Source organism: Accipiter gentilis, chromosome 4 (assembly GCF_929443795.1).
Source record: "Accipiter gentilis chromosome 4, bAccGen1.1, whole genome shotgun sequence".
NCBI lineage: Eukaryota > Metazoa > Chordata > Aves > Accipitriformes > Accipitridae > Astur > Astur gentilis.
In genome coordinates, this window is record NC_064883.1 from 14,801,537 (window position 1) to 14,829,115 (window position 27,579).

A 27,579-nucleotide genomic window follows, 5' to 3' on the forward strand; every position below is an offset into this window, starting at 1 on the left:
TCCCGAGTCCGCCTTACCGTCTGCGAGAGGCAGGGGGGCCGCGATGGCTCCCCCCAGGAGAGGCGACCTGAGCCCGGAGGAGAAGGACCTGCTGGGAGTGATCGCCGCAGGTGAGCGCGGCCCGGCCCGGCCCTCGCCCGTCCGCGGTGGTGGGCGGTAGCGCCGCCCCGGCGTGCCCGGCCCCGCTCCCGGCCTCTCCACCTCCTCGCCGCGGGCCGGCCGGGCTGCCGCCGCCGCCCCTCTCGGCGCAGTGCTGGGCGGCGCTCTGCCCTTCCCCTGCCTCCGCGGGCCGGGCCGCGTCGAGCCCGGGCGGCTCCCCGCCGCACCGGCCCCGCCAGGAGAGGGGTTGCTTTCACATCCGCCGCCGCCGGCGGCGTCAGTGGCGGCGGGCGAAGGGCAGACCGCCGACCCTCGGCGGCCGTTACCGGCCGCGCTGCCGCGGGCCGCGGGCGGCGGGCCCGGCCGGGCTCCTCGGGTCGCCGGTCTCGGGGGCCCGTGGTAGGGGCCGGCCCGCCCGCCCGCCTTCCAGCCGCCGCCTGTGGGCCCCGTCCCCCTTCTCCCTGCGGTTCTCTCTCTCTCTCTCTTGCACTGGGCGTTACGTGGGGCAGGCCTGGGTCATCCGGGGGGGCCCGGCTGCTTGCCAGGCGTGGAGGCGGCGCGCGTTGCTGTACCCTTCGGGCTGGGGAAGCCCCGCTGCGAGGGTCGAACTCTTGCCGAGGAAAGCTTACATCTTTCTTAGGTCTGTTCACATTAGTAATGTACACTGACGTTTATCTAATGACTTGTATCGACGCGTGCTGCAAAAAGAAAAAAAAAAAAGTTTTCTTGGGGATAATCCAGTTCTTTAGCCTCTTACAGGTTTCCCTAGGTGTTGTTGCCACACCAGTGCGTCCTTGCAGATAGGATGTTCTTAAATTAACAGAACTTGAGCTTGTCCAGGGTATTGTGCACCTCTGGTCCCTTACACTGTTTTATTTTGCATTTCATCCAAGTGCTGCAGTTTCACCACGTTATGTGGCACATGTGCTTATTTCAGGGGCGCTTTCTGTCTTGCTTGCTGTAACAGTTGGGTTTCATGGTCTGGCAATGTGAATTTCACAGCCCTATCTGAATAGTTGTACTCCAAACAGTATTTTGAAAATTGTGAGCGGTGTTTGTTAGTTGGAGGTAAACTAAAACCACTTGATATGCTCCATGTGTTTATGTAGTTTTGAGGCAATTTGAACCCATAAGAAATTTTATTTATAGTTTTGGGGCTTCACTCTCAATTGTATTAAAATGTTCCTCTGTGTCAGACGCAAGCATAGGACAGTCAGCAATGAATTTCTTGTGGATCAGAATCAGTTTGATTAACTCACTTTAATCAGAGTTTCAGGCCTTCATCTTACAGATGCTTCCGTCTAACCTACCTGATGCTTATGATTAAGGGTATGAGACAGTTCAGTTTGGAAGGGACCTCAGGAGGTCTCTATGCCAACCCCCTGCTCAAAACAGGTCAGCTGTGAGGTCAAACAAGATAGCTTAGGGCTTTATCCTATCAGGCCTTGAAAACCTCCAAGGATGGAGACTGCACAGCGTCTCTGGGCAACCTGTTCCGCTGCCTTACTGGGCTTGTGGTGAAAATGTTTTTCCTTATATCCAGCCTGAAGCTTCTTTTACTTTCAACTTCTGCCTGTTGTCTCTTGGCCTCCTACCATGCACCACTGTGAACAGCCTGGCTCCAGCTTTAAGCTCTAGCCTCTTCTAGAAGTCTGACTAGTCAGTTTAGTGTCTTGTTTGGAAATCCTTCAATGTTTTGTCATACAGAACTCTGAACTTGTAAATGCTTTGCTTTACTTGCATTAAAATTTACTTTGAAGATCACCCCTCGAAGGCTTGCTCTTTCTAATGTTTGTTCTTTTGCTGGGATGTTCTTCTGAAAATTACTCCAGGTCCTAGGAAGCTTCTCACATGTATAAAACAAACAAACAAACCCCAATAAATAAACAAAAAACAAACCAAAACCAATAAAAATATGTGTATTTGGGGGAGTAGGCTAGTTGACAGTGCCCTGACTGTCAGTTGGTGTATTTTACTGAGTCTTTATCAAGTGTGTGAGATGACTTGGGTGTCTGGCTTTTTTTCCCCTAAAATAATTAATTAAAAAAAAAAAAAGAAAAGAAACCTGTTTAGTATAGTTAAACCACACCAAAAGCTTTATGAAAAGAAATTATTTCCAGTATTTGCAATGTTTTGGTTTTTTTTTTTTAAAGAAAGTGAGCCAAAACTGAAGTTTCAAGTGCTGCTTTGATGAGAATTTGCTGGATGAGCGCCTCCTTGTGATATAGTGAAGATAAATATGAAGCCTGTCATTAAAATGAGCATGTAATGCTTATTTTTATTAAGCACATCATTGCTGAAAGAGCTTTGCTTATGATTGAATCCATGATCAGAAGTTTCTGTTAATTTGCATAAAATTTAATTTCCCAAACTTAGACTCTTTGAATGTTGTTTTATTTCTATTTGTTTGCATGCCTGTTGAAGCTGTATTGACAGTACTGAATAGTCCTTCAATGGGCTTTAAATCAGGTTCTTAGATCTGTGGCTTAACTGAAAGGTTTCCTGTAGCAAATTGAAAAATACAAAGTTATGGCCCAATTTTCCTTGCACAAATTTCTTTCAGACTTCAGTCTACTTAGGCATTTGGCAATTTTTAGAAATGTCAGTGATCAAGCTACCTCAGTCCTTGTCCTTTCCACCTCTAGTCTCTATTACCAAAAGCAAATTCCTTCTACTTCTGTGGATGTGGGAAGTGGAATGTTACAAATTTCAAATTTAAACAGGAGAGGAGATGGGAGTAAATGATAAAGCATGTTTAATTCAGACTAGAAAAGTCTTTGAAATGGCATAATTTCCTTTTGTGAGAATTTAGACAGCTCCTTTAGACATAAGATGCTCCAAAAGAGGTCAAAGTACGGAATGTGTTAAAATGCTCAGTATCGTTATACTCATTCAGAATTGTACTGGTGCTGTTTATGAAGAGATGTATTAGTGTTCTGTCCTTGTGTGTGTGTAGATCAGTTACTTTAAAAAAAAAAAAAAAAAGGAAGTTTACTTCTAGTGCATGCTCTCAGACTACTCTTTGATGTTGTGACTTCTTGGCTTTTAGCTTCTAGAGCAGAACACTGTTCCTAAGCCTTGTTTTACTAAGCGTGATGGATTTATTGGTGGTTAATCTACCATCCCAAGTGGTTCATCTACAAAGGTGTTGATTGTAATCAGCAATGGAACTGATCTTTTTCCTCTTCATGATTCTCAATTTATTCCCTTTCTCACCCTCTTTTCTCTCTCTTTGTGTCTTTTTTTTTTTTCTTTTTCTTTAATTAAAGGAAACACCGAGGAGGCTGGAAGGCTACTGGGCAGCAAGAATGTCCGTGTCAATTGCTTGGATGAGGTACAGTGAAACTGTACAAGCATTATGCTTGGTTTAGCAAGGAAAATACTAGGTTTGAAGGCCTTCTTGTTGTTAATTAACATTGCTATACAGACTCCTGGAAATCAGAGTTATTCTGAACGTATTTCCGGCCTGCAGCTGAATAATGAACCTTTGAAGTGAAGAACTCCTAATTTTTTTGAAGAAAGTTTAAAGATTGATGTTACTTAAAGTACTACACTGTTTATATTTTCTCTCAAGTTCCAGCATGAACTTTGGTGTCTGTAAGGTAAGATGAACACTGCAGCCACACACATGGGGGGTGCTCCCTGACTTCTTGTCAGCTCCACCAAACTGTAGTCCCTCCGCTTAGATAGCAGCAGACAGTGTGGATAAAGAATACCTGTCCCCATCTCATGCTTGCATTTCATCACCCAAAGCCTTATCTTTGCAGAACAGTAAACAGGCTTGGAGAGTGAGCAGTTTGAAGTGGAAAACACACTGTCTTGCAGAGGCAGATGTGACAGACATGTAGAAGATAAAATCCCTAAGTGGTACCTGAAGATGGGAGGAAGTTTGTGGACATTTAAATTGACAAATTACACATTGATCTAACATGCATGGTGGGCAATTACAGTTTTGCTTCCACATTACACTTCGTATTAATGTTGCACACTTTAGAAAAACATTGTAAAAGGAAAAAGAAGAGGAAACAGATACAAACATCACACAAGGTTAAAGGAACCCTGTGTAATTTATCACTTTAAATGTCAGTTTGTGGTTTTTCTCAACTTTATCATTTCATAGGATCACTGGGAAATTCAGGCTAGAAGGGACCTCAGAAGGTTCAGCCTCTTACTCAAAGCAGCTTCAGCTTTGAGGTCAGATGAGGTTGCTCTGAGCTTTATACTGTCTGGCCTTGTAAACCTCCAAGGATGGAGACTGCACAAGGTTTCTGGGCAACTCACTCCACTGCCTTAATATGCTTATGGTGGAAATGTTTTTCCCTTATGTCTGAACCTCTATTTCAACTCTCATTGTCTCTTGCCCTCCTGCCACCATAACTGAAGAGTTTGGCTCTATCTTCTTAATGATCTTCCTGTAGGCACTGGCAGGCTGCTGTTGGGTCCCATCAAAACCATCTCTTCTACAGGCTGAACAAGCCCAGTTCCTGCAGCCTCTCTTTACTGCACAAGTGCTCAAGTTCCCACTGTGTCTTGGTGGGACTCTGCTGAACTTGCTGCAGTTTATCCATGTCTTTGTTGTACTGGAAGGCCTAAAATTGGACAGGGTATTGCAGATATGGTCTTGTGAATGCTGAATGGAGGAAAATTATCACTTCATCTACTGGTTATCTTCATGGAATATTATTAGCCTTTTTTTGTGCTGCCAACAGATCCATTTTCTGATTGTTCTTAAATACAGTTAAATATTTAGGGACTTTTAGGGACTTTTTACAAGGGGAGGTAGTGATAGGACAAGGGGTGATGGCTTTAAACTGAAAGAGGGTAGATTTGGATTAGATGTAAGGATGAAGTTCTTTACTATGAGGGTGGTGAGACACTGGAACAGGTTGCCCAGAGAGGTTGTGGATGCCCCATCCCTGTAAGTGTTCAAGGCCAGGTTGGATGGGGCTTTGAGCAACCTAGTCTAGTGGAAGCTCTCCCTACCCATGGCATGGGGGTTGGAACTAGGTGATCTTTAACGTCCTTTCCAACCCAAATGATTCTATGATTTAAACCTTAATTTCTAATGTATGAATTTCAACAAGCTTCTGACAAACTAGTCAAACTAAGCTTTACAGTAAACTTTGGGAACCCAGTATGCAAGGTAAGTATGTTTGCAAGTGTGCTTTATTGTATGGGCTTTAAAAGCTTTTCTTTTAGTGTAATTGCTGAACTAGTGCTGAACAACTGCACCCTTGATGCAGTATTAGTGCAACATGCAGGACTACTGTTGAGAGGATACGGTTTATTAATAGCAACCATAACTGAGTTATGCCTCAGCCTATTGTTAAAGAAGAAATAGTATTAGCAATACTTGCCTAATGCTCATATCTGACTAAATACAGCCAAGGCACATAAGACAAGTTCATGGAATGGACTGCTTGCAGTCTCCTTTTTATCCCCAAGAGTGGTGTGTAATGATGCATATTGAACAGAAGAGGGTTCAGATTTGTTTAGGATTCTTAATCCGTCAGTCATCTCAACTTTTAGAACTTTTCTATTATAAACCATTTTCCCTCTAATGGATTATTCTAATATCTATACATAGAGTATGTGAAACCCTGGTTAAACATTAGCTTCATCTGTTTTTCAGCGTCACCACAACTGGAGACTGATTTGAATGCATCAGGTCTTACTTTCTTCCCCTACTGCCTTAGCCGTTTATCCTGAAATTCACATTATTATTTATATTACAACTGTTACTTATTTTATTGATGTTAAGAAATGAGGAAACAGCCCTGAAAATTGAATGCTTAGATACTGAAATGGCAGCACAATTCAGTTGGGAACCAAGCACTCATTTCCTTCCTTAAAGTCCTTTTTACATGAGAGAATCCACAGAATGAGCACAGGTTTTATGTAATTTTCTCTTCTAGCTGTTGTACAGCAAACAGGCAGTCACAATTTAATAATTTCCACAGGCTGGAGAATCCATAGCATCCAGAAGCAGGCTGTTATATATTGCACTTGCTGATTTAAAACAAAACAAAAACATATCAGATGTCCCTTTGATTTTTGGTTTGACCATGTATTCTAACTGCTTAGATCTGCTTTCTTCTAGGTTAAAAACTACTGACAGTTAGCAATCTTTTTCTCTATGTACCTTTAGACAAGGACCAAGTCACATTTTAACATCTTCCAAATGCATTGACTTTTTAAGTGTCTTGCCTAAAGTTATGTTTCTTCAGCAATTGAGCTATAATCATGGCTCTCTTCCGAATCCTTTCCAGTTGTTTCAGCTTCTTCCTCCAAAAATGTGGGCCTGAGCTGGACACAGTATTTCAGCATTGCTTCTGCTGTTGTTAAATGTATTTAAAAAAATAAAAAATTGCTCCTCTAAGTCTATTTGCTTTTCCTGCCCACGTGCCAAGACTTGCTCACCCTTCACCACCTCCTATCTGCAGTGCTCTACCGGGAGCAGTAGGTCACATGAAAGCAGAGTAAGACCCCTTTATTCAAATCAGTTTCACAGATGCCCATCTTCCAGAAGATTGTAGATATCCAGCAGATACAGTCCTGTTTTCTTCCCAGCATAATTTCTGACCAGATCAGGTTTTTTGTTGTTGTTTCTTTGTGGATTTAGGTAGTCAAAGAAAGGAAAAGTGTTTAGGCTTAGTCACTGTCTTTATGAAAACAAAGAAATACATAGCTTTTCCACAAAACTTGTCTTTAAGTTTGACTCTGGCAACTTCAAAACTTCAGGTTTTCCTCAGGAACCTTTAAGCTCAGGTGTCCCAAAATATTAGGACAAATAGGTGGGCTATGGAAAGGGATGCAAAATAAACACAAATATATTTCTTTTAAATGCATGCTGCTTAGTCAGGTTTTGTCCTATTTTAGATGGAGTGGTTGCTAATTTGGAAATGTAGTATGGAAGAAAATGTTCAGGAATTTTCTTTCCCCTGGGAGTACAGAGCTTGTAAATAGTGTTGTGACTTCAGGTTGGCAGTTTGATGACTTTAACTCCATCCATTTGCAGGGTATGGCTAACATCTTTCAGATTATTATGGCAAGAAGGTTTAGAGGAAGCACATGGATGTTCTAGCTGTGGAAGTTTCTTCCAGTCATGTTGGTAGTTAAGGTTGCAAAGGAGCACTGTAGTACTACAATCCCATATTTTCTGCAGATTAAACAAGAGAGACTTGACCTGAAAAGGCTTCACAGTTTTTCTGTATTTAAAATAATATTAAGGTCATTCATAATCTTCTTATATACAGAACTACTATTTAGCATTAGCAGCATTACTTTTTTCCTCTAGTTTTGTAGTTCAGCTGTTCACTTCTGTAATAAAATACATCTTTTAGAAACAGTCCACTTCTATATACTAGTTACAGCACTGAATACTTTCTAGGAATTACAGCAGCAGCCTGCTTATTAGTGTATGAGGTATGTGTAGTTTTACTCATACTGATTGTGTTCAGCAGAGGGTTCTTCATTTAAGCTGTTTGGATAGTTATCTACGCTATTCCAGTGTGAACTTCCTATGGTAGCAGAAAATGCCGAGATCCTTGGCCTTTATTGAGGAGAAAGAGTTTTGGCTTTTTACATAGTATTTCAAAATACACAAACCAAAGAAAATTCAACAGCTATTAAGAATTATCTGGTTTCAATTCAGGTTGCTGACTGATGTAGACTTTAACTTTTCATCACTGCAGATGAACAGAAAGATCATCAGAGGAATCTAATGTGTTACATATGTGAAACCAACAGCTCAGCAAGATGACTATAAAGGAGGACTGTAGCTATGATCAACGCTTGCTGAACAGTATTTCATATTCTAGTTAGTTCATACTTAGCTATAGCTAGAATTATTTGTGCATGTATCTGTTGACTACCTTCCAAATCCTGTCCTGCTTGCAGTAAGTTTAAGATATGTAAAGGCAATCTTATTCAAAAGCTTTAAGGGTGAAATTTCTAAAGGCTTTTGTCTGATGAAAATTCAAGTCATGTATTTCTAGACTAGCAGCATTCAGTACCATTTCTGTTAAAAGTTGGAGACATTTTTACAATCCAATTCCAAATACCTACCTGAACCAGTCTTAATAAGTTGGTCTAATTTCAGTGGTGTTCTTCCTTTTTATTTAGGAGAGTTGATTTTGAAGACATACATCAACTAGTATTTCTGTATTCCCTGGGGCACCTGCTCTTTTTGCATCATTTGTTTCTTTTTTAGTAACTTCCCAAATATTGTCTCAAATAAAAGCCAAACCTGCAGTCTATGTGTTTAGTTTGTAATTTTCTGAATTAATAGAACTGGTATAGTTGCCCGAATCTAAAGAATAAAATAAGGTACTCTTTCCATGTGTATGTGGGGCTTGGGTTCCTCATTGCAAAATGAGCTGGGCAGAGGAGAGGTGGGTGCTTTAACATTGTCAGCATACAAGTGTCTACAGCAATTTTTCAGCTGGGGTTTTTACAGCCCTCTCCCTCTCTAGGTAGCTAGTATTCACAATGGCACAGTACTCACACAGGCAATGTCGCGGTGTGGCCCAATGCCTGCTGAGGGAGCTGCTCCAGTGTTATCCAGCCTATGTGTGCCAATCTTGGCCAAGTTTCCATGATTGAGAAGAAGGGTGAAGTAAGCATGAGAAGTGTAAAACACTGGGAATGTTGGGACCACTTGGATTCCTCTTTTTCTCTTAGTAACACAAGTCTATGTTGCTACTTAGTAGCAAATCGTCAGCATGTTATCCACAAAACAATGGCTTTTAAAAATATACAGGTATCATGTTTGTTTTCTTACACAGCCAGCATGAGTGTTTAAGTGCTCACAACATAGTCAGTTTTTCTGCTAAATATGCGCAGGTCACTGGCATGTGAAACGGTGTGTGATTTTTTTTTTTGTTGTTGTTGTTGTTGTTGTCTGTCCTGACTCTTGTTCCCTGGCCACCCCACACTCCCCGATTCCTGTGGTCAACAAAGGTTGAGAAACAGTGTTGTTGAAAACTTCCTCCTTAGTTCCTAGAAGGCAGAAGGTTGCTCTTTGAGTTTATTATCTTTATAAATTTTTTTTTTATTCATCCTGTGGACGTACACGTCTCCCAGGTGCTGAAAAGAGATGGACTGACCTGCTTGCTTCTTCCCCCGCTTCTGGCGATGGAGTGCAACCCCTTCCTGGATCTGGTAGTCATCTGCTCCTCCTGCCTCCCCAAGTGTCCTTTTCTTCCCTTGTTAGCTGATTCAGCCCACTGACCCTGTAGTTTTGGGGGTTTTTTTCTTCAGTTGGCTCCCCCACCATGGCAGTATTGTCACCTTAGGTCTTGGAATCCCATCCTTCAGTCCACGTCTAGTATATTTTCAACATCAGGAACAGGGAAGGGTGGTGTGTAATGGCTGGGCTGGCTGTGCCATGAGCCATAGCCCCGTTGTGCCAGGGAGTCCTTGTTGGTTGATGAGCTGAAGAACCTGGTCAAGGGAGGTGCCACGCTATTTCTAGAGGCACTGTAAACTCTATTCCCCTGGTACAGTCAGACATACGGGGAGTACGTTTAGCCCTGCAGAAGACGGGAGATGTTAATTTTGCTCCCTGTAAACCATGTAACATCCCTGCAAAGTAAACAAGAAACTGGGAATGATTCATTTTTGTCCTAGGAAATGAGGTTAAGAGACTGGATTTTTGATCAGAACAATGTTACACAGTAGCTGCTAGGAAATGGATTCTTTATCCTATGTTTCATACTTTGTTTCATCTGTATGGTTAATAAACTGACTGATAGTTTAGTCTTTTAAGTATGTTGTATTGACAATCCAAATGTCATCTGTCACAAAACAGACTGTTGCTGGACCTGTCTTTGATATTCAGGCTGAGAAGAGTATTTGCAGTCATTTCGGTTTCTGCATAGGGACATAATACAGGATACCAAGCTTTTCCAGATAAGCTTGTGTCTAGCCTGTCCATTTTTTGTTTGCTGTGAATGTGAAAGGCTGATATCAGTGTGACTTTAAATCCAATTTTCTAACAACTGTCCACATGTTTTCTGCTTGATACGTTTTTTGATCCACACCACAGCCTGACACTTTCAAAATTTAATCAAAGGCTTTTAAAAAAAGTTTCCCAGGAGGAGGGGATGACAAAAAAAAACCCAAAACACCAAAACCCCAAAAACCCCCAATCCATTCCTTTGTCCTATAATCTTCAGACAGATTTTGTAATTGAAACAGCTGGCATTCAAGATGTAACCAAACTTAAAGTCATTGTTTTCTTAAACTTCCTTCTCCAGTCAAAAACCTTACTGTGTTCTTATCCCCTACAGCAGTACTTTTCTGCGCTGCTAAAGGAGGCAAATCTATACTATGACTCCAGACTGGGACTGGCCCATAAAAATTGCTGTCAATGTAATATAATGTAATGTAACATAACTTATTTTATATATTAGGATGGAAAGCCTTTACTTAACCTTTATAGGACCACAAATGAAACCTAGCAAAAACAGTCACAAATTTGTTTCATGTCTGTGAAGGGATCTCTTCAGGTCTTTTGTTTCTTTAATGGCAGTTTATATTGCAGTTTACCAAAATATTTCAGGTTACTGAAATATAATGCATGAAGTAATAATTTTTTATTGTTTTCAGTTAGTATGGGAAATAATGAAAATATAATACTTTAAAATTGTTATTATAATTTTGACTTTCCCAATTTCCCTCACCTTTAGGAATTTTTTGAAATTGAAACTGATAAATTTAACTCAGTTGGGTTTTATTCTATCATAAATTGAAACAAGAAATATATTGAGGCTCAAACTGACAATTACATTATTTCAGAGTATCACATTGCCATATGTTTACAGAGCTGCAGTAATGGTGTACATGAGCGTATTTGTGCACACAGCCTTAACCTGCAAAAAAAAAAAAAAAAAAAAGGGGGAAGATACCTGCAAAAAAAAAAGGGGGGGGGGAAGAAAATGCCATTTTGATTTCCTTCAGGGACAAACTAAAGCACACCCCCTTGTATTAGGTGTTGGAGAATGTTCCTGGGCAATTACTATGTCTTGGCTGATAACATGAATCCTGACTTTATGTTAAGTGAAAATAAACAGCATATTGGAAAAAGCGTATCAAATTCTAAAACCGGAATGTCATGCAATTTTCTTAAACAGAAATGTGCTTCGCCCTGCCCTTTGAGAGGGAGAGAACCTGCACTAACAATTTACCCTAGTTCTGAAAATTTCCCCTAGGGTTTGCCCAGGTTTGCATTTATAATTACATCAGTGCAACTCTAATAGAAACTCAATGCCTTCCTTGCTGAAGCTAATCCTTTTTGTACTGGTGCAGTTTATCAAAAGGCAAGGTTTGAGACTGTGTGGTTGTTAAAGTCTAGTTAGAGCTGTGTATCTTTACAAGGACTTTCAGAGCTCTGGCTGATGTAAGATCACAGACATAATACCAAAAGGATGGATAAATGGGAGAGAGGAGGGTAGCACAATTACCAGTAATCATGACTAAAACTGAGCAAGATGGGTTTCAGAAACTGCAAGTCTTTGCAATGGCAAAACCAACAAGACTCTATTCCTAATTTTCTTGTTGTTTATCATATAATGCTGGGGAGAAAAGAAATAACTTAGGAACCTAACAAATTTTCTAAAACAAGCTTTTCCCGCTAGCAGAAGCATTAGTTTAACGCTAATGTCTTATACAAAAGGCCAATGACAAATCAGCGGTAAATGGCTTTCATTTATTCAACACTGGTCTGTTTTCAAATATTTAGCACAGCATAATTGGAAAAGTGACATGGAATTGGAAAATCTACTGCATGTTAATAACCATATTTTTTCATGAAGATTTTGTGAGCTTTTTTGTTGTTGCTAACTTAAATATTATGTGAGGCTTTGGTAGTTATACTGAATATGTATGTACAAGTAAAAATTATCAATGGTGTGAAGATCAAGAGAAGTAACTAATTCTTTTTTGTATGCCACTTCCTTCCTCTTTCTTTTGTTAGCATGGCATGACCCCTCTAATGCATGCAGCGTACAAAGGGAAAGTAGACATGTGCAGGTTGCTCTTGCGACATGGAGCTGATGTTAACTGCAATGAACATGAGCATGGATATACTGCCTTGATGTTTGCTGGACTTTCAGGTAACTTACTAAACTTAGATCACTGATTTTTATTACATTGATGGGTACAATTTTCCATAAATTAATAATGTAAAGGAAAATGATGACATGTTTTTATTATTCAGGTCTACTGCTACTTATGTGAACCATGCAGATATGTCAAGACAGTAGAATCATCAGGACATTGGAACAGGAGAGCTACTGTTCAGGCTTGGGAACTTTTTTCATATAAAAATTGATTTTGTTCAGCGTTTGGAGGCATAGAGTCTATCTGTACTTTGTCCTGTTTGTTACAGATCTCAAAATTCAGCCTCCTGTGACAGTTTTCTTGTGCAGTGGGATACATTCTGTTTAACTATACGGTGTTATACTGAAAAAGATGCTGCACCAAACTGCTTTTTTTAGGACTACAAATCAGTTGCTTTTAGTAGTATTTGAGGCAAATCAATCCAGTACTTTTGAAATTTTGCCTTTCTTCTGCATTATTTTTGCAGTTATGTTGTGGGCTTTTAAAAATATATCTAATAAGTTTTAAAAACATGTTTTCTCAGATTAATTTTCCCTCCTCTCTTACACTATTTTTTTTTTCATGAGAGTGCTTATAGCTGTATATATCTTCTCCTGTCTCAAGTGGTGGTTTGCAGCTTTCCTCTTGCTATTCTTTTTCCCTGATGAAAGGAACAATTATGTCCTTGAGTGAGAAAGAGACACTACTTTAAAAACATTGTTTCTTCTGGGGAAAAGATTACATTTGGGAATATTAGGTTATTTTAAGTATCTTCTTTACTAGGCCACTTACATCTTCTCAAAAAGTAGATTCTAGGGAAGTAAGATTTCTTGGCAGGTAGAGTTTAAACTCTGCCTTCTTTCATCATAAGAAAAGAAAGGCATGTGCATGTATATGAAGTTTAACTGGATCATCAGATCACTTTTCAGCTAAAACTTTGGTAAAAAAATTTGGGAAACTTCAGCATTCTGTGTCATTGAGCAACATCAGAGCTGCAGCAGATAGGTGGGAACAAACTCTTAGAGGTTGTTAAATGACTGCAGCTTTATGGAGTATGCTGAATTTTTACCATTTTCTCACACCTGAGCTTTTAACATCCTGGGTTTGAATGCTTCTGAGTGTTGGCTTCAAGGTCTGTTATCTGTGAGTGCAAAAGGTACATGAGCACTACCGATGCAATGCCTTTGTTTTAAATCAGAAACATTCATTTCCATACACCACCTCCTTTTTTTATATTCACTTTTCTGTATTTAGCATATGCACAAAACATGATAAAGTAAGAATACCTTTGAAAGCAGAGCCAGCACGAGTGGTGGCAAGTGCCCTTATTAGTCTCTGAAGGGCATCAATTAAGTCATCTAATCTTCCCATCAAATTTTAGCTTCATTTTACTTGGTATTTAGCCCAGTCTGAACACCCAGTTCCTGCTGTGGAGAAAGGAACAATCTGTTCTCTTCTTTATGCTCCTGCTACATAATAGTACTGGATTTGTTTTTCTTCTTAGAATAGCAAATGTTATAGTTGAACTGTCAAACTAGATTAGTAGAATTTCCTTTGACACTGCTATCCAGAGGGACCAAGCTCTAGTGTAGTTACATGCATATGACTCCCATAAGCTCCACGGGGAGCTGAATGTGCATTACAGAGAGAAGAGTTACACCCTGCCTGAATTTAGGTTTTATTTTGGTTTGACCCTCTGGAACCATAAATAAGGAGACAGCACCATGCCTTTCTCTTAATCCATTCTCAAAATAATAACATTAAGAACATTCATGTCCCTCAGTATTATTCCTAGTCTTTAAGAAATTCGGTCCTTGTTTTTCTACAGCATAAAGAATTACAAGTTCTGGTTTGTTCTCTCATTCCCCATATCTTCTCCCCAAATTCAGGAAACAAAGAAATCACCTGGATGATGTTAGAGGCTGGAGCAGAGACTGACGTTGTCAACTCTGTGGGAAGGACAGCAGCTCAGATGGCTGCTTTTGTGGGTAAAGTGAAAGTCTATTATCATTTCCTAAATTCGTAAAGAAGTAAAAAGTTAGATTCTGATGCTTTTTATTGGAGAAACGTTATTTAATGACCTGTTCTGAACTGACACAGTTGTTCAACTTTTTTTCCACATCTCATCCTGTAAGAGTCAATTTGTGTTCTATTCCCATGCTTTGTTTCATAAAAGCACAAATGATTTTATCCGTAAAAATAGATGCTGCTGTTCTCCAAATGTGCAAGTTTTTGCAATGTCATCCCTTTTCAAATTGTGAGAGGAAGCTGGTAACATCTGAGGTGTCTGAAGTGCAGGTAGGTGCTTCTGCAGTACAAAGTGCATAACTGGAGCTTCCTTTGTGGGAAGGAACAAACGTAGCACTAGGAGTCAGGAACTCTCATCTGAGCTTTGCTGTGAGCATGCTGTGTGCTAGTGGTGAGTCACCTCCTGCCCTTCTCCCTCTGCATTTGCGAGAGGGAGAAGTCTTGGCACATCTTCTGAGGTAGTCAGTACTTACTGACCTTAACTTGACTAGAAAAAGAGAAAAGATTTGTCATTCCAGTATGCTGTGTGATCCTGGGCAAAACATGAAACTGGGCTTTTTTCTGTTGTTATGTTTCTTGTCTTTATTTTCTAAACCCTTTTTACTTCTTTACCCATCTTGACAGTGCTGGGAGATTCCTGGATTAACATTCCCAAATATACCACTTTTTCCCTATTTCTAGCAAGAATGTGTGATAAAATATTACCAGAAAAAGTAGAGTCATTTTAATGACTCAGCTATTGCTGTCCAGATGACTTTCCCAACAACCAAAAATGAGGACCTGTATTTTCACTTCAGCACAACCTTCTCATATTGTTTAAATGTCTGAGAACTCCCTTGCAAGCCCATTAGGTGTTCCGGATTCAAGAGCCTACCTTGCCATTTAGATTTACTTCCTTGAATAGTGAGTTAGTGCAGTCTCAATTTCAATCATATCTCATTCTGGTCTTTTAAAGAGGAAAAGATTGACATAGCTGACTTAAGGTTCAAGCAGTAAAACCTTAACTATTCACTTAATATGTCAGAGAAGTCCACTCCTATTAATTATACTTTGGATTTGGAGAGTCTTTTCCACTGTGATGCTGAATTGAATTATTAGTGAATGGGGAATATCATCTCCAATGTAATTTTGGAGAATTCTTGTTTAAAATCTCATCACGTCACCAAGATAGAATAAATATTTTCAGGCATACTGAGAGATGCTACTCTGTAAAAGTCTGAACATTGGAATCAATTCCTGTTTTCTTTTTTATTCTCTGTCCAATCAACATTAATTCATCTGTGTGTGGGAAGTGAGGATACTTCTTCCCCTGCCATTTGTCTTACACTGTGGTCTATTAGCTTAGAACAGTCTCTTCTAAAACAGTGGAGGGTTTTAAATGCTGGAATTTGGTTGGCTGTGTCATCTTCTACTGATTAATAGGATTAGTGCCAAGACAAATCAATCAATTTAAAGAATGTCGTCCTGAACTAGAGAAGCTAAATTTTAGTTTCCCTTTAGCCAAGTAATCCATCATATTGTCAGATGTAGAAAACAAGAAGGGGGTGTAACTTCTCTCATCTTGTTACTTTAATCACAGTCCCTTTTATTTTTTGGTAAATTTTAAGCATGTTCTGTTCTTATAATTTCTCCCACTTTAGGTTAATACGCTACTATCTGTTTCATGTCTGAAATTTTACAAGTCTCAATGCAAATGTCATTAATTTTTGAAAGTACAAAGTGGAGAGAACTTACCTTGAAAAATTTTAACACTAGTATGAGTAGTGTAGTATAACTTTGGGGAGAAATACCTATTCTCTTAGTTTTGGCTTACCAGGGAAAGAGCATGCAGGAAGGGGACAGAGTTCTCAAAATGAGATTTCATTAAGTCATTCCCTGCTGGGAGTCAGTAAGTTACACTTACGGAACATAAAAGTTATACACAAAAGAACAGCAAGAGTTGCCTGTTACCAGTGCAAAGCATGTCATGCTAAGCTCCTTTTTGGGTAATTCTCATCTTTATCGCTTAGATTAGATTTGGGTTTAGGTATTATTATTATTACTATTACTATTATTACTATTATTATTATTTCATTGGTGATTTTTTTTCTTGTGTGCCTTTAGGTCAACATGACTGTGTGACTGTCATCAACAACTTCTTTCCACGTGAAAGGCTGGACTACTATACTAAACCACAAGGCTTAGATAAAGAACCAAAACTGCCAATAAAATTAGCTGGGCCGCTGCATAGAATTATTACTACTACTAACATGCATCCTGTTAAGGTGGAGTAATATGAAAATTGTATGTGTTTGTGGCATGGGAACTGTTTCTTTATGTCAGAAAGCATTCAGCTCTTCTGAGAGTCCAACTGAGATCAAAAGCATTATCCACTAATTCAGATGTTTCTGAAAATGAGAATCAGGCTCAACATTTAGATGTGATTAAAAAATGAAGCTATTTCAGTGTTTATATACACCAGAATCTTGAACTAACTAACACCCCGAAGTGGAGAGATTCTTATTTTTTATATCAGTAACCATAAATAGCTTTTTTTTTTTGGCTCTTTTTTTCCTAGCCCCACTTGAAGTGGAAGCATAAAACAATTTCCTATCTTAACAAAATCTCATTGTTCTCTCAATGCTTGTCTCAGTATGTATCTTCCTACCTTCATCACTGGTTCACCATAGTAACATCTGCTGCTGTTTCTGAAAGTATGTGCAGGAGAGATTTATTTGTACTTCCCGGTATATTTGCTGAAAATAATGTCTTTTATGGTTTGATCCTCCAGTGTAGTTCAGAGAAATTAATACACTTAAATTCAAAGTCAAGTTCCTTGGGCTTGCTATCCAAAGTCAGGAATCTGTCAGCAGTTGCCAACCAGGTATCTGCAGTACATACAAAGAGTAATGCACCAGTGGCAGCTAATTCAGTGAGTAGAGTATACAGTTTCCTCTTAAAATGGCTAGTTCAGTGCTTTACTAGTCCACCTGAAGTACTCCAAGATTATGTGAGGTTGATGTGTTCTGTGAAATTGCTTAAATCATACAAGTCCACTTTATTTTAGGTGTTCAAAAGCAAAGAGATTCTAGGACAGTGTATGGTAGTTTCTGTAACTGTTTCTTTTGAAATGGTTTTGATTCTTCAGGTTCTTATTCTGAAATAAATCCTTAGTATTTTTAATACCAGTCTTAATTTAAATGTTTCTTGTATGGGAACTGTGAATTACAATGGAAAAAAGAAGGGGAAGACTGCATAAGTTGGAAGTAGAAGAATATTAGAAACTCCACTGAAATTTAGTTACAATGAGCTATATAACCTTTAATGCCAATGCACAAGTTTAAAAATACTAGTTCCTAATTGGATTACTTTTTCTTCAATCTTTCTCATAGATTGTGTTGCTGGTAAAAGAGAACCCTCTATTGGCTGAAGTAGAAGCACTGCAGAAATGTTACAGGGTTCTGGATCTAATTTGTGAGAAATGTATGAAGCAGAAAGATATGAATGAAGTACTTGCTATGAAAATGCACTACATCAGTTGCATCTTCCAGAAATGTATTACATTTTTAAAAGAGCGAGAGGATAAACTAGATGGATTTATCAAAAGGTATGTGTATGAACCAGCTTTACAGATACCAGAAAAAGACAACTGTAATAATAGATTAGATTGTCTTGGATAAAGCCTATGACAAGTAAATTTCAAAATAGTCCCAGCTGCAGTCACTTCAGGGTGGCATTGACTCCCTTTCTCTGTCTGAAGTGGCATTGTCCTTTCCGGGGGTACAAAGGAAGCGTTCCTAGAGTTTCAGCTCCCTGCTGGAACTGGTTAGAGCTTGGCAATCACACATACACTATGAAGCAGTGGAGAGCAACATGTGGTGGAGAAAAAGGGGAATGATAGGCTTGAAAATAGAATTTCTCAATGTCCGATATGGATCATCTGGGAATGCTTCTCTTGCCATTTTGCTCTCCAGCAGTCACACAGGGTGAGATTTTTTTTCCAAAAACACTTAAAGCAACTGACAACTGCAGATCCCGCTGGCTCTGGATGAGACTGGGACTCTTAAATCACTTAGATCTTCAGAACCCACTCAAGAGTTACAAAACCAGCTGCCTGATCTTAAGTATCAAAGTAAGTGGCATGGCTTTTAGAAGGATCGCATTCTCCATAGACCTCCCTGGATTTCTACATGATACTGAAAATAAATGAAGTCAGCTTTCACATACTGACATCAAATAGTTCATCAGTGATCCATATAAAAAAGTAGGAGCCAACCAGATAGATATAGAGGCATCAGGATTATAACAAGTTATTAAAGTAAGTAAAGCAGAATTTGTATGTAAAGTATTGTGCATTCTTCAGTATTTATTTTTACAATGCTCATTTTTAAACACAACAAAGCATTTCACTACTTTAGTCAGATGTAGATACTAGTCTACCTGTAGATGATTTTCTCTGTGTGGTTGAAATAGTAAGTAGTGGTTTCAGAGTGTACATTTAGTTATTTTATATTTCATAATGATTGTGCATTAGAATAAAAAGAATTTCATTTGCATTTAAACACGTTTATATATGAAGTTGCCAAATTAATTTATAATTCTCTGTATTTTGAAAGAGGACAGAGCACAGCATGCTGTGTATTTGTTCTTGATCATGTACTATGTGATTTCTTATTTGATGTCGGTTTTTAAAAATTTAGTCTCTTGAAAGGGAGAGATAAAGATGGTTTCCCTGTATATCAAGAGAAGCTAATTCGAGAAAGTATCCGAAAGTTTCCTTACTGTGAAGCTACGTTGCTCCAGCAGCTTGTGAGAAGTATTGCTCCTGTTGAAATAGTAAGTTTTTCCTATCAAGAAAATACTTCCTAAGCAACTTGCATAGTAAATTCAGTTTAAACTAAGCCATCTTTCTGTTTCTCAGCTTCTGCCATGTGTTACATTAAGCAAAGGTTTTTGATGTCCCTGAACCCTCTGGCAAACTGGAATTTTATTTTGTGTATTGCAGGAAAATGTTCTAAATACTTCAACTAGTAGTTTTTTCCTGTGCCCATAATGAGTGCTTAAACACCTCAGCTTTTAAAGAAAACTGAAATAATTTGTTTCTTGTCTCGGAGCTTTCTTTTCCTACTCTGGGATGTCTAGTCAGTTTTTCTTTGCCAATTCACTTTTACAAATTCTAGATTCAGACATAGGTGAAACTAATTTTGTGCTCTTTTTTCACAGTCTAAATTCAATTTAAGATCAGATCCTTTCCTAGATTTAATGCATTCATTATTTCTAGTGTACATGAAAAGTTGGTAATATGATGGTAGAAAAAGAAAAAACATTCTGTGACGCTTCTTTTATCACAGAGAGAGGCAAGATGATGCAATGTAGAGCAAAATGTGTATCTAAATTAGGAAATCAAAATTACAAGTAAAAAATCTGACTTCAGTTTTCCTCACATGCCTTTGCTAACACACTCTTATTATAATAGTACTAATTACTTCATAATAAATCTTACACAAGAGTTACTATTCTTTTTTAAGAATGTTCTTTCTAGTCTCTGAGAGCTAGACGTTACATGCACTAACACTGGGGAAGTGGAACAATTTTGTGATGTGTTTGGATTATGCTGAGTGAATTAAAAATAGCCTCCATCTTAAGTGGCTCCAAGTCTACTAAAATGTCCTGAGGCTTAGTGCAATCCCTACTGTTTGTCTAAGCCAGAAAAATAAATACAGTGTGAAAACATAAGCCATCATGATGCATTAAGACTTGCTTTAGAGTAAACATTTTCCTTCCTGTCCCTTTTTTCTTAGAAGAGCTTGCAGTCTTTTCTGCCTTTAAAGAAATATGGTTTGTTACATTGGATTTCTGTCCATTATGCAGAACTGGAAAGGAGGAGATGCTATAAATTTTCATTTGTCTGGAAGCCTTTGACCTTTGGCATATACAATTACTTGGCTTCAGTCTGGGCACCTCAGCATTGTCGTAGTAGTTATGATCATGCATATTCCGTGGTACTCCAACAGTTTAAGGATTTACTTAGAGCTGGAGCAACTTGGCATTTTTTTCCTCTAATGTTTACATCATTGCCCGAAAGAATAGTCTTAATTTATGGTTACCAGTAAAATATACTAAATCTTACTGCTTGTATTGCATGGGAAAGATACTGCAAACAATATCTAAATAATAATATGCAAATAGTTGTTTTGAAGATTTCAAGTTCTGACCATTTGGTCTGTAGCATCTGAGTACACTGAGCACAGTAGTATATCAGTGACAAGTAAAATATCTTTCTGTGTGCCAGCACAGACTAATCTGCAAAAACCTGCTGCATATGATCTACAACGGGGTGACTGTGTGTAAAGAACACTGAGTTCGTTAATAGTATTATTAATAATTTACAGAGTAAAAAAATGATAATTTTTATCCTCCCTTCTACAGAAGGTAAGGACTAAGTTAACTTTATGTACAAAAATTTATCTAACCATATACATGTTAAATTTTGCATGTTAGTTGAAGTTCTATGATTTAGTTTTATGTTCTTGCTGCTATAGCATCTTCAGTGAGATTGCAGCTGGCCAGTTGGAAGCTTGCATTGCTTGTTTTGTTATTCTCTTGCATGTCCCTCTTCATGATAGTGTTGGTTTTTAATCCCATTCCCACTGTTTGTCTTACCTTTCAGGGTTCCGATCCTACAGCTTTTTCTGTACTTACACAAGCTATTACTGGCCAAGTGGGTTTTGTGGATGCTGAATTCTGTACAACTTGTGGGGGAAAGGGAGCGGACAAAAGATGTTCAGTATGTAAAATGGTAAGAATCCATAAATAGTTATAATGAATCACAAGAAGTAGTGCCACTGAGGTGCTGAGGATTTTGAATGCTTCACTATTTACTGTGTAGACTTAGGAGGAATGGCATGTATGCCTACACTGAAAATGTGCAAGCCATCTACTTCTGGGAGAGATGCCTGAAATTCACGAGTACTTGGATTTCCAACTGGGTATGTTTAAGAGTGAAGAAAGAGTAAAATTTCTGTATGTTCAGCGTTAACAAAACAAACTATTCTTTATGGATTTTTATATAGGTTAGAATCACTCCATGTGACCTTACAAATTGCTTTAAAATACCATTAAGTACTATACATAGAGAGATTTAACTTGGTACACTAAGGAATGCAAGAATATTGTATATTTTTTTTAGTACATGAAGATGAATTGATAGCTCTGGTAACTTTCAGGTGATGTACTGCGACCAGAACTGCCAGAAAATACACTGGTTTACCCACAAAAAAGTCTGCAAGACCCTGAAGGAAATTCATGAGAAACAAGAACTAGAAGCTGCCAAAGAAAAAAGGAAACAAGAAAAAAAGCAAAAGAAAGGTTAGGCTTACTGAAACGAATGCTGCATTAACCGCACCACAAGGAACAACAGTAACAGGTCTTAAAATCTGGAGCAGCTGAGTTTGAAAGAAAAATCTTTGTCGTAACATAAGAGCATACCTGCATTTGTTGGAATTCTAGTCTTTCTTTACAAATACTGTGTACTTTCTAAAATCCGCTTTTAATGCTAGAGTTACACAAGTTTCTACAACTAAAGCATTCTGAATTGCACTGCACTGTTTCAAAATCCAAATCTTTAATCAAAATCATGCAGAAGTTTCATGTTACTCTACCTTTCATTGGAGGTGTTAGGACGAGTTGGATAATAAGTAAGCAGTCCACTCCTTCCAGTTGCAAAGGTTAATGTAGATAACTCTCCTGTGATACTTTCTTCTTCATAATCACAATATTAAGTTAATTGTGTTGTGTACTTTGAATGTGAAGAAAGAAAACATTAGTCTTTAAACTGTTAATGGTGGTTTTCTCCCTTCAATAAGCAAATAATTAATGCATAATAACAGAAAAAACACCGTATCACCTCCCTTTAACTTACTCTGCTACAATGTTTCTGTAAGTGAAATAATAGGAAAATTGGGGGTGAAATCACTTTTTCTCTTTTACAACTTACTAGATTCCCCCTCCCTTGTTTTAAGGATTGTAGAAGTGCACTGGACAAATCACACTTGTCTTAACAATGGTAGTATACTTTACTTCAGCTGGACTCTAGAAACTGTAGCAGGGTATAAATTAGTATTTATTGAAGTTTTCAACAGCTTCCTGTGATGATCCTGTTACAACAAGAGCTGCTGTTGCGTGGGATCAAAATGACTGTGGAAATTGGAGGCAAGGATACTAGAAATCCCTGAATATATTGCATACCAATACAGCAAAACATAATGAGCTGTGAGCAGTGTGATGCCTCACAATGGTGGCAAATACACATGCTTGCAGGTTCATATTAACTGAACAAGTCAGTGACCAGGTGCTGTCCTCATCAGAGGGAGAGACAGGATCTTGGTGGATGCCTCTTCTCCCTCCCTCCCTAAAAAGGGAAGCTAACATCTTTTGACATGTTACTACTGCACTATCTACATGTTAATCTTCATTAACTTCTTCAGATAGACGGCCAACATGCTATAGACCTTATCAGATTATGCATTGTTAGCAAGACAGTGAATTTGTCATAGCTTCAAGTCACCTTGCGAATAGTGCGGTATCAAAGCTTTTCATATGAACAGCAGTTTTATTTTAAAAAGCTAGTAATACCCGCTACCAAAAAAAGAGAGGGGGGAAAAAATCCCACTGCTGCAACTACAAGCAAAACCAAGAGTTTAAGAGTTTCCACTGTACAAGGGTGAGTGTTAAGGAAGTCTGTGCTTCAGCCTGTGCTTAAGGCAGTTAGCTCCATAGCCAAATGAGGCCTTTGGCAGGTCTTTGGCAGTGTTGTGGCTAGCTGTGACAGTGTTTTTAGCTGGCTATCAATCATAACAGAGAATAAGAAACCAAGATGAACTACTTCTGAAAGTGCCTGGGCCCCCAATTAGGCTTTCTCCTCTTTCTTTTCAGAATTGCTAGTACACAACCCCTACTTAGCAGAATCAGGGCAAAAAGTTATTTAACCATTTTTTTTCTCTGAAAACATTGCTTGAAAAGTAAAGGTGCAGTAGCTAATTCCATTCCATGCAGTCAGGTTATAAATTTTAGGATGATTCACTTCAGCCAAAGTTCACTGTGGTCAGCTGGTCATTAGCAAATAATTTCTTCAGTCTGTTATATGCAAAAAAGCTTCCTATGTAATCACATACATGCCTCCAAGAAAAACAGAAACCCAACTGTACTCTATGTTTAACTGGCCTGCAGCCATTCTTTGAAAAGCTAACTATAAGAATATTGTCAATAAAACAAGCTTGAATTGGAAGTTAAAATAACTGTAGTGTCCTACTCTGCTCCTCTACATATTAAAAAGAAGTATGGCAAAATTGAAGATAAATTAATGAGAGCTTTGTGTATGGTTAGTTCAGGGTAATCTTACACCAATTTAAGCAGAATCTAGTGTCTTAGGTCTTTTTTTGACATAACTTGGTTAAATTAATCATTTGTAATTGATGCAAAGTTTCCTAGCGTTTATTCAATAATAAAAATGTTTGCTTGCAGATGAGTTCAGTGTTTACTGATTATGCGATTTCTCTTTTGTTCAGATGAAGTGCAACTAGTAGAGGGTAGTTCTACAAGTGAAGAACAGTCAGATCCTTGTCCAGATGCTACCAAAGAAATGGATCTGAATCATGCTACTGACCAAATGGAAGAACCTGAATTTACCAAAGAGATGGAGGCACTAGCCCTGCACCCTGAAAGTCCACTGGAAAGTGAGACTGGCTTAGCTGACATTGCTCTTCAAAAAATTCAAGATTCTGAGGAGTAAGAAGAGGGTAGGAGGGGACTAATAGTTCTGGCTATGTCCCTGTACCTCAAGGGTCCTAAAGAATTTTTTAGGCTGACCATGTCCAAGTTCTTATAGCATGGCTTATGCAAGACTCCCTTCGAAAAGACAGCATGTCTCTGTTCATCATGAGATGAAATACTGTCTAATTTGTCTTATAAGTACTTCACGTTCTGTTGTAGATTGTCAAAATAGGTATTTACTATCTGATAAAAACTAGAGTGGCATAGATCCATCTGTATGTATACCAACAGTAAGCATAGTAAAAATCTATGAGTATCTGTGGTTAATCAGCCACTTAGTGAAAAATAAAAAGCATTTTATTTGGATTATTCATGTTTTCAGAACCTAAAATTTATTTTAATTGTAATTTAAATATTTTTTTTCTGCAAGTACGCAGAACTGTATTTAGAAGCATTGGGAAGCCAACTGCTAAATTGCTTTTTTACACCACTTTATGAAGCTTTATCTGAAGGAATTCAATAGCATAAGTTTCTGAAGATATTCATCTGAATTCTCAACTTTTCATGACGTTACTGTAAATATTTTTGACTAGTGAGTGCACAACAATAGTGTCTATTTTCTGGCAATTTTATTAAATGATACTGCTGTTTCAGATGTCTCAAGCTGACTGTGAAATGTGTGTTTCAACAGAATTATTTCACTATTGGTTTGGTCAAAAATATTCCAAGTTTATCGAAGTCTAATGAAGGGAAGACCAGAATGACTTAAAATAATTTGACTGACAAAAATAATGGTTTCTCAGCTTTCAGGTAAAGATGCCTTAGAGCACAATGGGATGTTGCTTATGAATTATTTCATAAACATAAAAGGTGCTTAACATTGTTCACGCTGAACTTGGTCACAGTGAATGAGATGGGAAAATTCATGTGTGCATTGATACAACTGGGATTTCACTTAGGCTTTCAACTAAATACTGTATCTAGAAAATAGCTTCCCTTAACTATGCTATTTTCACTCAGATTTAGTACTGTGTCTCATGAAATCAATGGGAATGTGACAAGCGAAAATACCGCTTGCTGCATAAGGATGGCAAAAGTTGAGATTCTGTAATTGTTGGATGAATTACTGGTGTTTTGAACATGGCAATATCCTTCAACTTAGAGGAATAAGGACCATCCTCAAAACAGAGGAAAAATGCTATTAATTTTTTACTATTTAATGTATTGACAGTTTTCGTTTAATATTCTGAAAATTGTTAGAGTGAGGATACATAAATGCACCTGTGCGGGGAATGTACCTGTGTTTTAATTTCAAGGATTAGTAAATTGTGAAGAATAAAGGGAAGTTTTTTAAAAGAAGGGAGCTGTGTGGCAATTCTGGTTACTGCATCTGTAACGCCTGTTGGGACATAGGGTGACATTCTCATTGGACATGCATGTGCCTCCTGTAGCTCGGGTGTACAAGTTTAATTTCATGACAGTTGCCAGGCAAGAGACATATGCCTGGAACTTAGATATGCTGAGTCACAATGTAGTCACCATCCTCTCATGGATCTGGGAATGCAGAAGTGCTGCTGGTTCCCTATTCTACACGTAGCATTTGGGGCTCACAGGGACATATTGCTCTTTAAGGTTTCTCTGAAAATGCAAACCATTTAGGACAAATGATTCAGGATTTCAGAAGTATGGTAAAATCCACAGCACAAATCCTGCTTTCATTCTGCCAGCCAATGCTTTTTTTCGATAAAGAAGAAAAGCCCAAGCAATAGGAGAAGGTGTGAACATTGGAAATACGTGTGAAGTGTGGGATTGTTGACGCAGATTATAGAGTTGCAGTTGTTCTCATTCTAACTTGAAAAGGCTTCAAAGTCATTATAAGCAGAGGCTGCCACGTGTCCCTCTCTTGCAGCAAGTCTCAGAGGAGAGCAACTGCAATCCAAGTTAGGGTCCTGGTGCGCGCTGACCCTCCAGAGCTACCTCAGGCTTCCTGAGCTTGAGCTGGTGACAGCTCTTCTGTTGGAAGATCATGGCTGATAGGTCCTGCATAAAGTTGGGGTAATGACTAGCTCTTGCATAATCATGAATTGGAGAAAACATCTTGTGATGTGTTACTTCTAAGGAACTTAAAGTAGAATGAAAATTCGAATGAAAATTCATATGCCATTTACTGATTCCTTAAGCAAGGTTTTAAGTGAGAAGACAGCTGTGGAGTGCAAAGCCAACAGACACACTCTCGCTCCTTCAAGGGTGCGTGGTTCAAAAGATTTTTCTCCCTGCCACTAGGAAAAATGGAATTCTCACTTCTTCTCTAGCTGTTTGCTAGATAAAAGAACATAGCGGCTGTGAATCTGTCTAGCTGGCTTCATCACAGTTCTTGCTCCCTGGTTTACTTTTAGGCTGTGATTTTTAATATTGACTATCTCTTCACCCTGGGAACTCTTACTGAATTAAGAATATATAAAAGCTTCTGAAACTATCTGAGCGTATCTTCTAGTGAACTAAATGTTGCATGTTCAAATCACTTAAGATTTTTGATGCAGGTAGATTTTTAAGGTTTTTTCTTCATTTAACTAAAGGGAATTGTCAGCAAAATTTGAAATTACCTTTGTAATTTGAGTATTTCTTTGCATATAAATAGCTAACATTCCTTTTTCACTAGTGGCTCTAAAACAGACTCAAACCTTTTGACAAAGCTCAAATGGACAAATATATGGAAAGTATTGCCTTTAAGTAAGGTGGACGTGTTGGCAGTTGATGATTCTACTGACTTGTGGCTTGTTGGACAGCATCCAACATCCAACAAACTACAAATGTGAACAGGTAGCAAGCATTATAATAAAGAGCTTCTGGATGCCATGGTAGGTTTTTTTTGTTTAATCTATGTATTCCTGGGACACTTGTGTGCAACAGTGAGAGGGCCAAAAAATCTAAGAGATTTTGATGGACTTGTCATCATCGAAGATTATATATGTACAAATTAACTCATTGTCTTGTCTGACCCCATCTTTTATGCTCAAAAAGATTAAAAGAAGTCATATTAAAACCCTTTAACAGTTACTCCTGTAAAATGTGTATTTTCTTTTCAAAATCTATATTCTTTGGGGAAAATGTTAAAGTAGTTGTTAAAAAAGATTCTGTAAAAAAATTCTTCATGTCAAAACATTGCATTGCAGCATTCCCTGAGCAGAAAAATGAAACAACTCTTCACTTTAATTTTTTTTCAATCAAAAGAAGACAGGGGCAGAAAATATTCCAGGCCAGACACACTGTGCCTCTAATTTGATCCAAAAATTTGAAATCAATGAAATTTACTCTGAAATGACATTGCTTACTACCTTAGTCTAGCTCCAAGTTCCAAGTGGGATACAGTCTGCTTTCAGAGAAAATCTCTTAAATTCAGCCTTTTCCCTGTCTGTTATGGCACATAAAATTTACACATCCTGGGATTGTGAAATTGTTGCTATGAAGTGATTACATCATAGACTACGTCCATGAGCATACTTACTAAATCCTAACGGACAGCTACTTAGAGAGGATCTCTTTAAGAAAACATGTTAGCCGAAGCTTAGTTTGGTCTAGCTTCTCTATAGACGGATTCAA

General features: G+C 38.4%; 2 protein-coding genes across 2 annotated transcripts in view; one reads left to right on the forward strand and one right to left on the reverse strand.

Annotated features, from left to right (window-relative positions):
• The window catches only part of BZW2 (basic leucine zipper and W2 domains 2), a 59,253-nt gene extending 59,135 nt beyond the window's left edge, over window positions 1–118 (reverse strand). Inside the window, exon 1 of the mRNA XM_049798934.1 lies at window positions 18–118. The gene's annotated coding sequence lies outside the window, so the exon portion shown is untranslated. The remainder of the gene's footprint in view (window positions 1–17) is intronic.
• On the forward strand, window positions 1–27,141 carry ANKMY2 (ankyrin repeat and MYND domain containing 2). The gene is made up of 10 exons (XM_049798933.1): window positions 1–110; window positions 3,369–3,433; window positions 12,077–12,215; window positions 14,091–14,189; window positions 16,333–16,493; window positions 17,601–17,815; window positions 18,909–19,044; window positions 20,879–21,007; window positions 21,435–21,576; window positions 23,775–27,141. Exons 1-10 carry the CDS (start codon window positions 44–46, stop codon window positions 23,996–23,998), a joined length of 1,377 nt encoding a protein of 458 aa, XP_049654890.1. The 5' UTR covers window positions 1–43; the 3' UTR covers window positions 23,999–27,141.
• Window positions 27,142–27,579: the final 438 nt, after the last annotated feature.